At 41.7% G+C, this 13,640-nt stretch overlaps 1 protein-coding gene across 1 annotated transcript in view; it reads right to left on the bottom strand.

Annotated features, from left to right (window-relative positions):
* The window catches only part of STON2 (stonin 2), a 79,842-nt gene that overhangs the window by 52,498 nt on the left and 13,704 nt on the right, over positions 1-13,640 (bottom strand). Inside the window, exons 2-4 of the mRNA XM_030033101.1 lie at positions 7,739-7,951; positions 7,037-7,291; positions 643-840 (exon numbers count right to left, since the gene is read on the bottom strand). Of these exons, the coding sequence (XP_029888961.1) occupies positions 643-840; positions 7,037-7,291; positions 7,739-7,826 (541 nt within the window). The 5' untranslated portion in view covers positions 7,827-7,951. The remainder of the gene's footprint in view (positions 1-642; positions 841-7,036; positions 7,292-7,738; positions 7,952-13,640) is intronic.

The following is a 13,640-nucleotide window of genomic DNA, read 5'->3' as shown; positions in this document are numbered from 1 at the left end:
ACGAGCTACAATCCCATACAGCACATTTTTCCACAGTCAGGACGCCACCTCAATAGATCCCTACAAGGTCAGATAAAGGATCCTTAAATGACCAAAATCTGCTACTGAACCACCCTCTGTCATCTCCTACACTCTCTCTGCATTACTTTACAGTAACAGTGCAAAGCACAGTGCAAAGAACGCATCCAGCAGCCTGGATCTGTGTCTTGGCACCCACTGAAACAGAGAGGGGCATGCAGAGCTGGACCTGTCTCAGCTGAATACACTCGTGAGTTAAGAAAATTTCTGCACAGAAGTTCAGGAAGGGCATCCAGCTTCTCCCACAATATACTGAGAACTAGCTCCTAGATCAGCTTAAGCTGATGTGGTACGCAAAAACCAGAAATGCTCCAACATTTCCCTCGGACAAGTCCACCAACAGGTACATAGCTGCATTTGGCTCTTACTTTGGGAGCCTGCATATATCAGGGGTGTGTCAAATCCAGATGTGATTTTTGGGGAATTGGACTAGAACAAAGTGTTAGTCTGCCTAATCCTTGAGTTTGTTCTGCTTTGGATCTGTTCCCTGTAGCTTACTTCCGAGCAGTGAGTTTGAGGAGCATCAAAAAGATTGAGATGGAAGCTTGAAGGCTTCCCTCTTACCAGCTGAATCCGCTGCAGATGTTCCACCACTGGTCAAGTCCTCAGTATTAATCGACTGCAGATCTGTGTAGGAGGGAGCAATGCTTGGGCTGCTGGTGTCCTCTGAGTTGGTTGTCCAGCTGCTCTCCGAGGCATGCACTCGCCTCTCAGAAGTGTTGGAGGAGGGGGAAGTCCAGCTGGGTGCTTTTGATGGAGACACTGGATGCAGAAAACAAACAGGTATCAGTTAGAGACTTACAGGGCAATCTTCAAGAAGATAACAACTATTCCAAAGACACAGTGTATCAGTGTACTGAGACTCAGTAAATATAAATTCCAACATCCACAGCAACACAGTTATTTTATAACAAACACACAGCAACTCAACTAGTGCCTGGCACTGTTACCCTCCAGCACTACTCAGCCGTCTGCCTTAGATCCCATACTGCTGGCAGCTGTATGTTTTCCTGTTGTTCAAGTATGGCAGAAGCTATGACTTTGCAGAACAGGAAGATTTGATGTTTCTGCCACTGCTGACAAGATCTGAATATATGTGTTGTGCAACACAGTGGAGTTTTTATAGTACCACAGATTTTTATAAAGTGGTTTTATTATATTTAATTAAGCATTCCCTATCTGTGACACCCACTCAAATGTAGTTGTCATCTCAGGAATGCTCCACATGGGAGGAGGAGTATAAAAACAAACTGAAATTGACCTATTAATGTGCATTAGAAATGGCTTTTGCTGCTGAACATGCAGGATGGAGTGCCCCAATCTGAATAAACTGCATAACATTTCTGCTCAGTGTAGACCAAAAATCCTGTTCTACTTACTTGTCAGACTTGCACGTCAAACAGTTAAGTCCTGCCTAGCTATCATCCAGAGTTCAGAACACAATCTTATATATCCAGTGCTACGAATTTGTATTGTATACTCTTTGTTTTGTAGACTCTTTGCCCACAGTATCATTCGAATGTTAGGAACAGTGGGTGACTCTAGTGAGGAAATAAAAAAAAAAAAAAGATGTGGTAAAAAAATCTTCCTGAACTAAGGAAAGGTGTACTGGTAGAGACTAATTCTAATTTAATGTCCGCATAATAACTGTTTCCTAAGTTAGTACATCTATGCTTATCTTTTAAACCAACAAAGATCTCAATGCACCCCAAGTTTTGCAGTTCCAGAACTGCTGACACAGAGGTTCTCTTCTCAGCATGTCATACATAAACAACCTTTATTAGGTTGACAGATACTTTGGAAGAAAATGGCAAATTAATGTTAAAGAGGATTCATCTCTCTCTACTACATCCAAGTGGTGTGATGGGACACCACCTCATTATGGAAACCTTGCTGTGTGCATAGAGGGAATATCCAAACAGCGCTCCCTGCCTTGCCAATTGAGAAGTGCAAATTTGTTTTATATAGCTGCACCCTCAGGTAAGCAGGCACTAACATATTTATATTTGTACAGCTGTGAGCCTATGTACTGAGCTGCTTCTGAGTAGAGTCATCCCTAAGGATGAGGGGCTGAAAGTCAGGAGATCTGTCTCCTTATTGCACATGTTGACAGTTGTGTTAGAGTGACATGACCAAAAGCCCCCGCTTCTCCCTCCAGTAATTCTGCACTGTGTTGTGCTTGATGCCTGTAGAAAAAGGATGACAAGCGTATGATTATAATCTGTCAGTCCCTCTCGCAGCCCTTTTGTTAAACATGGCATGAGGCATCTGAAAAGCCACCCTTAAAACTTCACCTGAAATTGCTTTAACAGAGTGCTTTATTTGGACATAGAAGACAAGCTGAAAAGCTAAGCTCCATACGTGAACCAGTAGCAAGACCCGAGGGTTTTTTCAAGTGTGTTTTATATCTGGATTCTAGAAATTATGGAATTATTTTATAAAAAAGATTTTAGATTTGCAGTGTTTCTTTTTTTGTTTGGTCAGTCACAGCAATATTAAAAACATAAGCCAATTTAGAAACACAGAAGATTTAATAACTCAGATACTGTCAACTTGTTTTGTGCTTTCCAAAACCAATTTTCGTCCAACAGGGAGACTGACTGGAATAGTATTGTAGAATACTTTTATATAAGGGCAAATTAATTTTAATCCAGATAAGTTGTGCCACTTTGGAAGACTTGCACTTTGGAAAACCATAACCATAGAGAGCTTTTTCTGCAACAAATGTTCTTTAAAATCTTACTACAGTCAACTTCCACCTATTACTAAGTTCTAGGTTCCCGAGCACTAACCCTTGGAACTAGTAAAAATGCATTTTCCCCTATGCTGAGCGAAACAACTATCTATCAATCTCAAAAAGCAAGACAAGCAAAAGTAAACATCTACAGACGTTTAGGTCCCTCTTCAGATGCTCCTCCTGTTTTCCAGATTCTTGGAAGTCCTGAAACCAAATTCCTAAATGAGGCAGGTTTTTTTCCCTAGAAACTTGGAATTTGGTCTCTAATGTCAATAGATGTAGAGTCATGGCCTTTTAGCTGCAGGAATTTCTCAGAAATCTGTTTATGTTGAAAGACCAGTGCCAGAACTGTCCCTAACATGCAAATCTTGTAGCATGCGTAGGATACAGAAAATTAACTTTCCCAAACTGAAAAATGTTTCCTTCCACACGCATTTTACTTTTCTTGACGTGTTTGTTCCTAATACAATGGACTGGCTTTTAATATGCAGATTTACCTTTAAGCATTCATTCCTCTTTGATGTTTTGAGGATCCACTCTTTGATCCCTATACTGTATTACAATCAACCTTGTTAGCATCATATCCTTTCCTACCACATAGGACCTCAGATTTTTCTGATTTTAGGACAGCATCACAGTTGGTCTAGTTTTCAGCTGCTGATGTTGTGTTGCATGTACTTTCTACTTTCAGACAGAACAGCACAAAAAGGTTAAATTGAGATTTGCGTTACTGTGGGATAGCCTCTCAAAAGACATGGTAAACATCCAAGTTACTTGAGCCATTTAAAACCAGACAAAGCTCTCGGGAAGAAGCGGTGGGGGGCGTGGTATGTGTGGAACAGATGATGTAACAGATCTTGCCTTGCTCTAATTTTGGTGCTTTACTGAATACCTCATTGAATTCAAGAGTGCAGCTAACACCGATAGAATATGAGATTGCGAGCTGGAGGCCTATTGTGTAACAAATGCAAATGTTATGTCACCAGCTGGCTGTGATCATTTACAGATTATGTAACGTTTGTGATAGGAACATTTGGGTGAGCCTAAAAATCTCATTTTTCACTTTTGCAGTATCAGTTTAATGAGTTTGACTAGCCTGATAGTAACTATGAGGAAAAATCAAATTTCTTCTTTTCCCAGCAAAAGGAAAATGGGGAAGAGGGCACCACAATGCATCATTTCTGTGACTAAGTATTTCTGTGGTCTCGCTCAAGAGTTACTGCTCTCCAATCCACATGGTTTGGCAGCTGTCAGTTATCTTTGCATAAACCTGAAAAGCAGAAATATTTTGAAAGAAAGATTTTGCCTAGCATTTACTCTGCCTGAACCTGGCAGCATTAAGGGTTTACAAGAATGTCCTAGATAAAGATAATTTCCACTATGAGGCTCACAATGGTCGCTTTTCATTTCTATAGCTCAGGTTTCGACCTTTCTTCTCACCTTCTGAATTCTTTGCCTGTGTTTTCAACCCTGTTTCTTGCTATCAGTCCCCCTAATTTCTGCTCCCCCAATAACGTCTTCACTGTTCCCAGAACAAGGGTCCAGCATTAGCCTTGGTTTTCTTTTAAACATATTTCCTATAGGATAATCACTACACAGCAGTTGTCTTTAAATTACTATTTTTTAGACTGTGAGCACTTTGGGACAAAGATTTGCTTTTGGGGGAACCTGTGCAAAAATACTGTAGCCCTAAGGTTGGAGGAAGACAGCATCTCTCTCTCTCCTAGGGCCCCCCCTCTCCGCTCTCATGGCACTCTGGAAATGCCACTTTGCAAGCACTTTTCAAAATGTGTTTCCAGGCAGCCTGGCCATCAGCCTGGGTAATTATCTAGTCAGCTGTGCAGCTGCTTCAGCGTGGACAGACAGACAGACGATTTCCCAACAGTGCTGGAGCCCTGACAGGAACGCGGCCAGGGGTGCTGTGCCTTCAGGACATTGCTCTTCTCAGCTGCCTGCACAGGAAACAGATTTCAAACATCTCCATCCTTCTCACACCGATCTGTCTGTCCATACTTGGCCTTTATACTCTTCCCCCTCCCAACTAGCTATTCGCTATTGTTCTTATGTGGGCTGTTTGTTACTGGAAATGAATAATTGCTGTCACCACAGGCTTTCCACTGAGCGTGTCAGCGTATCGTCGTTGTAACACAAAGTCTCCAGCTTTGCTGCTGCCCATAGAAAAAAGACGTGACCTGCAGTTTAATTGAGAACAACAAGGCTGAAGTTTATCCTACCTCTTGCTGTCAAAAGCCCCTCAGAGTAGAGGGCTAGAGACAAAGATCTGTCATCTCTTTCTGCCCCACGACCTTCCCTATAGAGGCTGTCAGCTGCACTGCTCTGGCCATTTATAATACAGTGTCCAGAATAGGAGTGGGACTAGCTCATAAATATGGATCTTAAAATATCCACATCACCTCCTTAGGGTTCCTATATAGTTAGAGAGTAACAGTCTCCCATGCAGGATGAATATATCCTGATCTGACTGCCAGGGGAACCATCCTCCATGAATCTCAGTCAGATGCTAGAAGTTAGTGTGTAAATACCCCCTCAGTGGCATGGATCACAGGACAAGCCTTTACAAGGGCATAAATGGGTGCCTTCTTCAAAACCGCAATGCTTTTGGAAAGACTTCTCTGATCACCTCTTTTGGATATCCTAGACCTCTGCCTACAACCTCGTGTCCCCTGTGACTGAAAACACAAACCAAGAGGCAGTGCTTTTGCTAAGCACATACCTTCAGACTGGGCCACATCCCTTTAAGGATGGGAAATCAAGTAATACACCACAAAATTAATTTTATGGAATTCTCTTTGTTATGGCTAGCTTTATTTAGGCTGAGCAAATAATTTTTTTTCATTTAATAAGAAGGTGTACTTAAGAGTTTTCCGGTCAACAGGGACATCACAACATTAGCAAGAAAATATGGTGTCAGAGCAACCAACAGCTCTGTTTGAAAAAGTATGTGGCTGTATGAGTAAGAGTAAGGATCACCTAACCATGAAATTAAATAATAGAGAGGTAGAGCACCTCAGTTTCACAGATTTACGGTTACAGGTGCTCTTCCCTCTCTCCTCATCACCAGGGTCAGTAAGCATTTACAACTGAGAAGAATAACCAACAAATAAATATAAACATAAGAAGGTCTTAAGCAGAGCTTAAGAGAAACTTCTTTTAGCCTGAAGATTCAGACACTTCTCCTGCACAAAGATCTAACCACTGTCTCAAATGGACTAGTCTGTAGCACCCATAAAAAGAGCAGATGGAAAACCATTGGGTTTTACCCAAAACCCAACCCAAAGTTGCCAATCCAAGTTTTCTGACAGAAGTATTATTTGTGTCACAGGGAGTATTTGATGGACTCGGTGAGCAGAGTAAAGCTATGTCTTTAAACTGCTTTAATAACTAGCAGTAATGAAGTGGAATTATTAAGAGACAATCTCAATTTAAACATGAAAAAGTAAACTAATGTTTTCTTGGGTAATTACTCCACAGCCTCCTGCAAGGAGGGACGGAAGTCTGTTTGTACAGAAAAGCTAGAAGCTCATATAGCCATATCAGTTAGTGTAAGCTGAGGAGGCAAGCCAGAGGCTTTGCATGCACTTTTAAAGTATGTCAGAAAGAACTTTTACATTTGAAGAAAAGTGCATGCAGTCCTGGAATTAGGGTCAACTTCAGTTGTCTTTGTAATTCTCCAGCTGCTAAATCATAGCATCAAAAGACAGCAGAAAGTACTGATGGGCATTGGCACGCTAGTTGTTGGTCTCATTAAGCTTCTGGCAAAAACCATATGGCGACTATGAGCAGATAAAGACTATGACCACAGAGGACAGTGATCACCATTCTTTCAGTGCCCGATCACAGAGGCAAACACGGCTCAGACTTTTTAGATGGCTGTTCACACCTGTACATAAGAAATGTCACTACTGAAAACACCACTATGCTGTTTCCCCATGAATGCATTTTGGCAGTCTCCAGGATCAAGACATAGGTGGAACGAATCACAGAAGCCTTTGATTTTCTTTACGAAAAGAAAATACCTCTAGTTCAACCCAGAACAAAATTATGAGCCCTTTTTAAAACTCTAATAACATTAATTGTTTTAAAGTACAAACTAGTCAAAGTTCAAGCTTTGAGAAATCAAAGAGCAAGCAAAAAGTCATCTAGGCTCTTATTGTATTCTGTTATGTTACTGGAATGGACCTTTTCATGCATTTGCCTCACCTGCTTGTGGGTGGGTTGATGGAGCACTGGTCCATGGTGTATCTTCAAACTGAACCCAAGCACTGATGGATGACAACAGATCAGCGCTGGGACACACATGGTTCCCAAGCACAGCAGTATCCACCTTGGGTTGGTCAGCTACACCTTCCAGCTCTGTGTGGGAGAGGTCTTGAAATTCTCCATCCGCATTGTGGTTCTCTTCTGAGGAGGTGTCTGAGGAAGAGAAACATTTCTCCAGAGGCTCCTCAGTGCTACCTAAAATAGAGACAAAACAGAGAGATTGGTAGGACTCACCATTACTTCATTGGTTTTTATTTAAATATCTAAAATTTGCCATTAAATGTAGGTAGAAAATTTTCCTTCACCTAATGTAGTTGTTAGTCTAACACTGGGCATAGTTTTGTACTTGATTATAATAGGTGAGACTTACTCCATAGTCAGTTGGATACTGCCTTGAATCTCAAAGGACAGATCCAAACCCTGTAATAGATCTATGCTAAGGAAATCTCACATTAGGGGAGTATTTTACATTTTTAGCCCAAATTCTCCTGTTACATAGGGGTAGCAGCAGATAATTCAACCTCTGCACATACTGCTTCCACTTAGAAGGCAAGCTCTGTGATGCCAGATATATGACAGTAGTTGGTCTAGTTCAAACAAAGAAAGTCTCACAAGGTTCAAAGAAAATCAGAGATAGCTTACCTCGTGGATTAACAGGGAGGAGAAGCTCATCAGTGAAGGACACCCACTCAGACTGGTGGGAGGCAATGACACTAGTCAGAGACGTCATATTCGCAGCAGGCTACTCATCTTCACTTGGGGATTATAAGGGGGAAGCAGAATGGGAAAGAGGCACAGTGAAGAGGAGCCAATAGAGGGAAACACCTCCTTTGCACTTTCTTTTCTTTTCAAGTGCTGTTAAGAGAAGAAAGGAGTAAATTATGTCTTTTAGAAAATTAAATGGGAGGAATGAGTGCCACCATTTTAATAATACAGAATGTTAAACCTATTTATGTACCACAGGCACAGTACTGTCAAAGTACTGCCACCTTTGAGACAGAAATGTCACCTGTGTCTAGAGGAGGGCTACACTTAAGCAACTCATTGATTAAAGCACCTGAGGGCCTTCAAACATGCTCATGTTAGAAACAGTCAATCACTGAAAACAATGTTTTATTCCTTACTCAGGGAGCCATGCCTCTTATAACCCCAGCAAGAGAGGTGATGAGGAGATTCTCCCAAGTTTAGCAAATTTTGATTATGATGTAACTTAATCCTAATTCCAAGATGTCAGCATGTCCTTGCTCATCTTGCTACTTACAATGTCTGATCCCTCTCAAGAGGAAGCAATAAGCTGCATGTCTCATTACCAGTAACATCTATGTAGCTGGTTCTGGGATTGGGATTGGTTGCCCATGAATCTCATCACGGTGTGGGTATGAAAAGATGCCCTCTCAGCTAGCTGCATTTTCAAGTCTTCTGCTTGACTGGAACTTCACGTTTTAATTTTAAAAAACAACATCTTAGATCTTGTCTGGAGTTAAGCATGATTTTGCTGTAGCACAGCAAATGTTTTCACAGATGCAGCAATTTTAGTTAGGATGCACTGCAACAGGATGTACCCCGCACAGATCTGGGAATCTGCTAGAGGGAATGGGGCACTGCAAAGTGCTCTGGTTGTTGGCTAGTAACTGGGAAGGTCAGGTGTCGTGGTTTAAGCCCAGCCAGCAACAAAGCACCACGAGGTCGCTCGTTCGCTCCTCTCCCCTGGTGTGGGTCCCTTCCGCGGGCTGCAGTCCTTCAGGCACAGACTGCTCCAGCGCGGGCTTTCCCATGGAGTCCTGGCCATCTTGGGGGGCATCCCCCTGCTCTGGCGTGGGCTCCTCCCCGGGCTGCAGGTGGGCATCTGCTGCCCTGCTCCCCTCCATGGGTTGGGGGGGGACAGCCTGCTGTCTCACCATGGATCTGCAGGGGTATCCCCTCCTCCGGCGCACCTCCTCCCCTCCTTCTTCACTGACCTCGGTATCTGCAGAGGGGTTCCTCTCACATCCCACTCCCCTCTCCGCTGCAGGTTCCCCTTCTTAAATCTGTTCTCCCAGAGGCGCTACCACCGTTGCTGATGGGCTTGGCGTTGGCCAGCAGCAGGTCTGACTTGGAGCCAGGGAAGCTTCTGGCAGCTTCTCACAGGAGCCACCCCTGTGGCCCCAGCCCTGCTACCAAAACCCCGCCACACAAACCCAATACATCAGGTCTGGGGAGAGAAATTCTGACAAGCATCCATGATCGCCTCAGATTTGCAGACCACTTCAAAACTCTCAGAGGACTATTGCCTCCTCCTAGGGAAGCATGTGAATTCTGTCCCCAGTTATCTCAAGCACTGAAGCTCTTGTTGCCATGGTATTCAAGTACTTGAAAATACTAAAACTCAGACTTGGCTGTTTTAACGAGCTTTAAGCGGCATCTCTTGGCCTGCTGTCTCCCACCTAATTAAAGTTTTTTCTGGGGTGAAACTTTATGTTGGTGTACAAGAACAGGTACTTCAGTGAGACTTCTCTTTACCCTACATTAACAACATTTAGGTCCAAAGAGCAGACCGATATTTAAATGCATTCAGTCTTTAAACATTTTCTGCAGGAAGTAGATCATTAAATGGCTTCCAATATGATTATTCTCTTCAGGGGCACAAAGTTATTAGTCTGCTGAAGGCAAGTCAGCAAATAAGAGCTGTGTGAAACAGCTGAAAACTTTCAAAATTTTGGAACTCACAAACCAGCCTGACACCCCAGAGAGGATTCATGGGTCTATGTTCATTGTCTGAAGATGAATCTTTCCAAGCAGAATTGAACACAAAATGTACAGTTTCCTGCAAACACAAAAAAGGATTCCTGGAGACAATCCTGATGGTTCAGTGCAATTTGCCAGAAGACTGATCCCCTCCCCGTAGACTTTCCAGAGCCTATGGCCACCCCACAGCCAGTCACCCTGCATACCTTTCCCTTGTTACACAACCAATTCCGTAATGCTGGAGGAAACAGCTGCACTTGAGCCCCAACCTCTTTTCCTCCACTCCCATGGCAGGACGTCTGCCTTCACACAGTGTGGGCAGATACCTTCGCCTGCTTCGCACAGCATCCATTTTGGGTGCTATTAATAGAAACTACAAAGCTAAACATAGAGGCAAGCTAAGAGAAAAAGAATAATCAGATAGTTAGGGTCACTTGGATGCTATGTGAGGGAAGGAGAGGATGACCTTGGTATCTTGCTTTCCTCGTGTGACCAACTAAACTGTTTGTTTGGGGCTTGTTTAAATATCTGTAACTGAGTCTTCTTTTCCCAGACAACTGAATACTGACCTCTCCTTTCTCCTGGAAAAGTCATGACGGAAGCATCAAATGGCAGGAAATGAAAAAAGAAAACAGTTTATCTTGCCTTTAATGCACAGAGACTCCAGTAGAGCTCCACCTTCTTTTTTTTTAAAAATGTCAAGGGAGAAAACTCATGAAAGAAGGCAAGAAAATGGACTGTTTCAGCTGTGCTGATATGTGGGAGAATTATACCATTATTTTAGGATGGATTTGCTCTTTTACTCTACTGCCCCCTGACAAACATACTTTTCTAAATCCTCTCAGTATCAGACAGCAAAACTTAAACACCTTAAAACAGATAGTGAGCACTACGAGCCCAGAAAAGCATCAGAGTACCATGTAGTGTGGCATGAAGTGCGTACTCCAGCTACACAACTTCCCTACGGATGGAATTTTCTACAGACTTCCCAGTTCGGTAAATAAAGCAGATTATGTTGACTTATCAGGGTTATCACACCTTTTAGACAAGCAGCCTGAAAGAGAGGAAAGTCAGCCTGAGTAGATCAAAATGTCAAAGATTCTCAGAAGAGAGGCACTCTGAGGATGCATATGTTAGGATGAAAAAAATTATTAAAAAGATGGAATTTTGCATTCTCTCAGCTTTCACAAGAAAACAATCAATCCCACTGCCTGACCTAAATGCCTATACAGAACTAAGAACCATGTACAGCTAACTCCTGTGCAGACTATGTGGAAAAGATACAACTTCATCCCCAAATTATTTTTCACTTCTCTTCACTTTCCAAAATCGTCCTTAGAAAAAAACATGAGCCAACCCCACTGTAAACTAAAGAGCCTTAGCCAGCACAATACCACTGCCAATGTGCATTCAGTTAACACAATATGCAGAACTACTGCAAAGGTACATGTCTCCAGAGGAACCATTTGACACTGTGGGTAAACCTGAATCCTCTCTGCAGCAAAGCAATCAGCACACACTAGTTAAACACTGCAACGAACACTCTGCAAGTGAATTTTGGAGGTTTTTTCCCTGTCCTTCAGACTTCTCAAACATCCATGGCTATTCCTAGCAAAATGGATTTCGGAGCCTAGAAAGACTAAGGGAACAAATGCATCCTCTATACTCCAAGTGAGCTACAGTTAAAGCAAAAGTTTATGCTGTACAGCCCAAGCAAAAGGAGATGGAAACACATTTCTTGGAACAAGATATTCCCAGGCCATGCCAGCATTACACCTCTCTAGATTAATAGAATTTGTATGAGCTTAGATTTTGCTACTTCTGGATTTGTGTTATTATATGCATTAAGCTTTTGGTGCTGAATTGGTTAAAAAAAAGTTAACTAATTTATCAGATTTTTGGTAAAAAAAATTGTGAATCAAATGTTTGTTTGTTACTATTACACAGTAAATACAAGGTAAAGCAGATGTTACACATGCTGATCCCAGTGATCCTTACCATCAATTCCAGTGCAGTGATTTGACCGTGAGGCAACAAAACTCTGAGAAGCTGAAATCTCTGCTTCAGGTGTCCCTTTCTTATATTACAGTTTCACAGTGGGACATGTAAATCTGAATGACAAGTGGGTGACAGTTATTTCCAGTTCTCCAAAGGGCAGACATCACAGAGCTGGAACAAAACTCCTTGCCTGTTTAGTCCCCATAGTGTTTTGATCAACTACATTACATAATCCTTTTTTAAAACTCATGAAGGTTCATTCTAAAATGACAACACTGCCTTGATAACTAGAAACCCGTCATTCCAAATCTATGTAAATTTACAGTTTATAGCCATTTCTTCTTGTGATATGCTTACCTATCTGCCCTTTTGTACAGCTCTGCTCAGATAAAAAGGAATATCACCATCCTTCTCCCTTTACTTTGCTAAGCCAAAAACATATATTTGAGCAAGTGACATAATTATCTTGTGCCAGAAGTCTCACACCCAGCACCTTGTACAATGCGCGCTTACTTTAGGTGGGACTTTTACACACTATGTGAGTACAAACACCAACAGTAGTAATGGTTCATAGCACTATTGAGACACTTTAGAATTATCTGTAATGGAATGGTGTTTTTGTAAATGTACCATTGAAAGTATTTAAGTACTCATGTGTTTGGACAGCAAACTCAAACATTGTTTCTCAGTACATTTCAACTCTGCTGAAAAGAAACAGCGCAGTTAATCATTTTAAGCACTAAGGGTCATTTCTCCAATTGCTTCAAGTTACATATATATGAGGCATGCTGCAGTAGGCTTTATCACCACTACCCAGAGTTACCAGATTTCAGCTACATGGAAAAAAAAGAAGAGAAAAAAAAACAGAATAAAAATTGAGAGGATTAAATTTAGGTTTTGTTTGGCAAATGTAGTATCAATAGCAAGTTTGTGTTAAATTTATAGACTCTCCCAAGTATATTGCCTTACATGGCAGCACCACTGAAAAAAATCCTGTAATTCATACAGTGATACTGTTTTTCTTGCTTATACCTTCCCTTACAATCACAAGGACATAAACATTAATTGGTTACTGTTCTTTGCGTTTGGTTATTGTAGGAGACCATGGAAGGGAAAACAACTAGACAAGCTGTTAAGTTCCACGTAGCAGAAAAAGAAACTAAGCCAAAGGGACAGTAAAAAAGGAAAGACTCTGACCATGGCTTTTGTTGTAACAATCAAGTTTCACTAACACCAGGAAAGTCTCAAGGAAAAATATGTAATTTTATCTTGACCACGTGTTTGGCAATCCTGTACAGACGAAACAATTCTAGTAGCATGAACCGAGGAATGATTGCTGTCTTGGGCAAATTTCCAAGTAAGAGAGAGCTCATGGCTCTTCCTCTCAACTTGGCCTGTAACAAGCACTGACCATCAGCACATCATGACCTGAATAACAAACAAACTCCAAATTGGAAATCTGTTCTTAAGCATCAAAAGAAAGTCCCAAGTACTTCAGGGTGCCACAGCAGAAACAAAACCCAGTGACAAACAACAGGAAAAAACCCCCAAACTTGAGAAACCCAATGAAATAAAGGAACTGGATTTGGATTTTATTATTACTACTGAAAAAATCATTGCACCAGCCTCTGCCTAAATGCCTGAGGTAAGATTACCTTACGAATGACTTAGATGATGACAAGAATAAAGTAATATTTGGTTATTCGATTATTGCATTCTTAGTACTGACAATCCTATTTTCTCTATGTATACAGCTCTCCCAGCTTAATAAATTGCCCCAAGAAAATCCCTGCTAACACCAGGTTTTAGAATTTACACCAGT

Source organism: Aquila chrysaetos, chromosome 2 (assembly GCF_900496995.4).
Source record: "Aquila chrysaetos chrysaetos chromosome 2, bAquChr1.4, whole genome shotgun sequence".
In the NCBI taxonomy this organism is placed as follows: Eukaryota; Metazoa; Chordata; class Aves; order Accipitriformes; family Accipitridae; genus Aquila; species Aquila chrysaetos.
The sequence above is the reverse complement of the archived record's forward strand: the minus strand, read 5'-3'. Positions and strand labels throughout refer to the sequence as shown.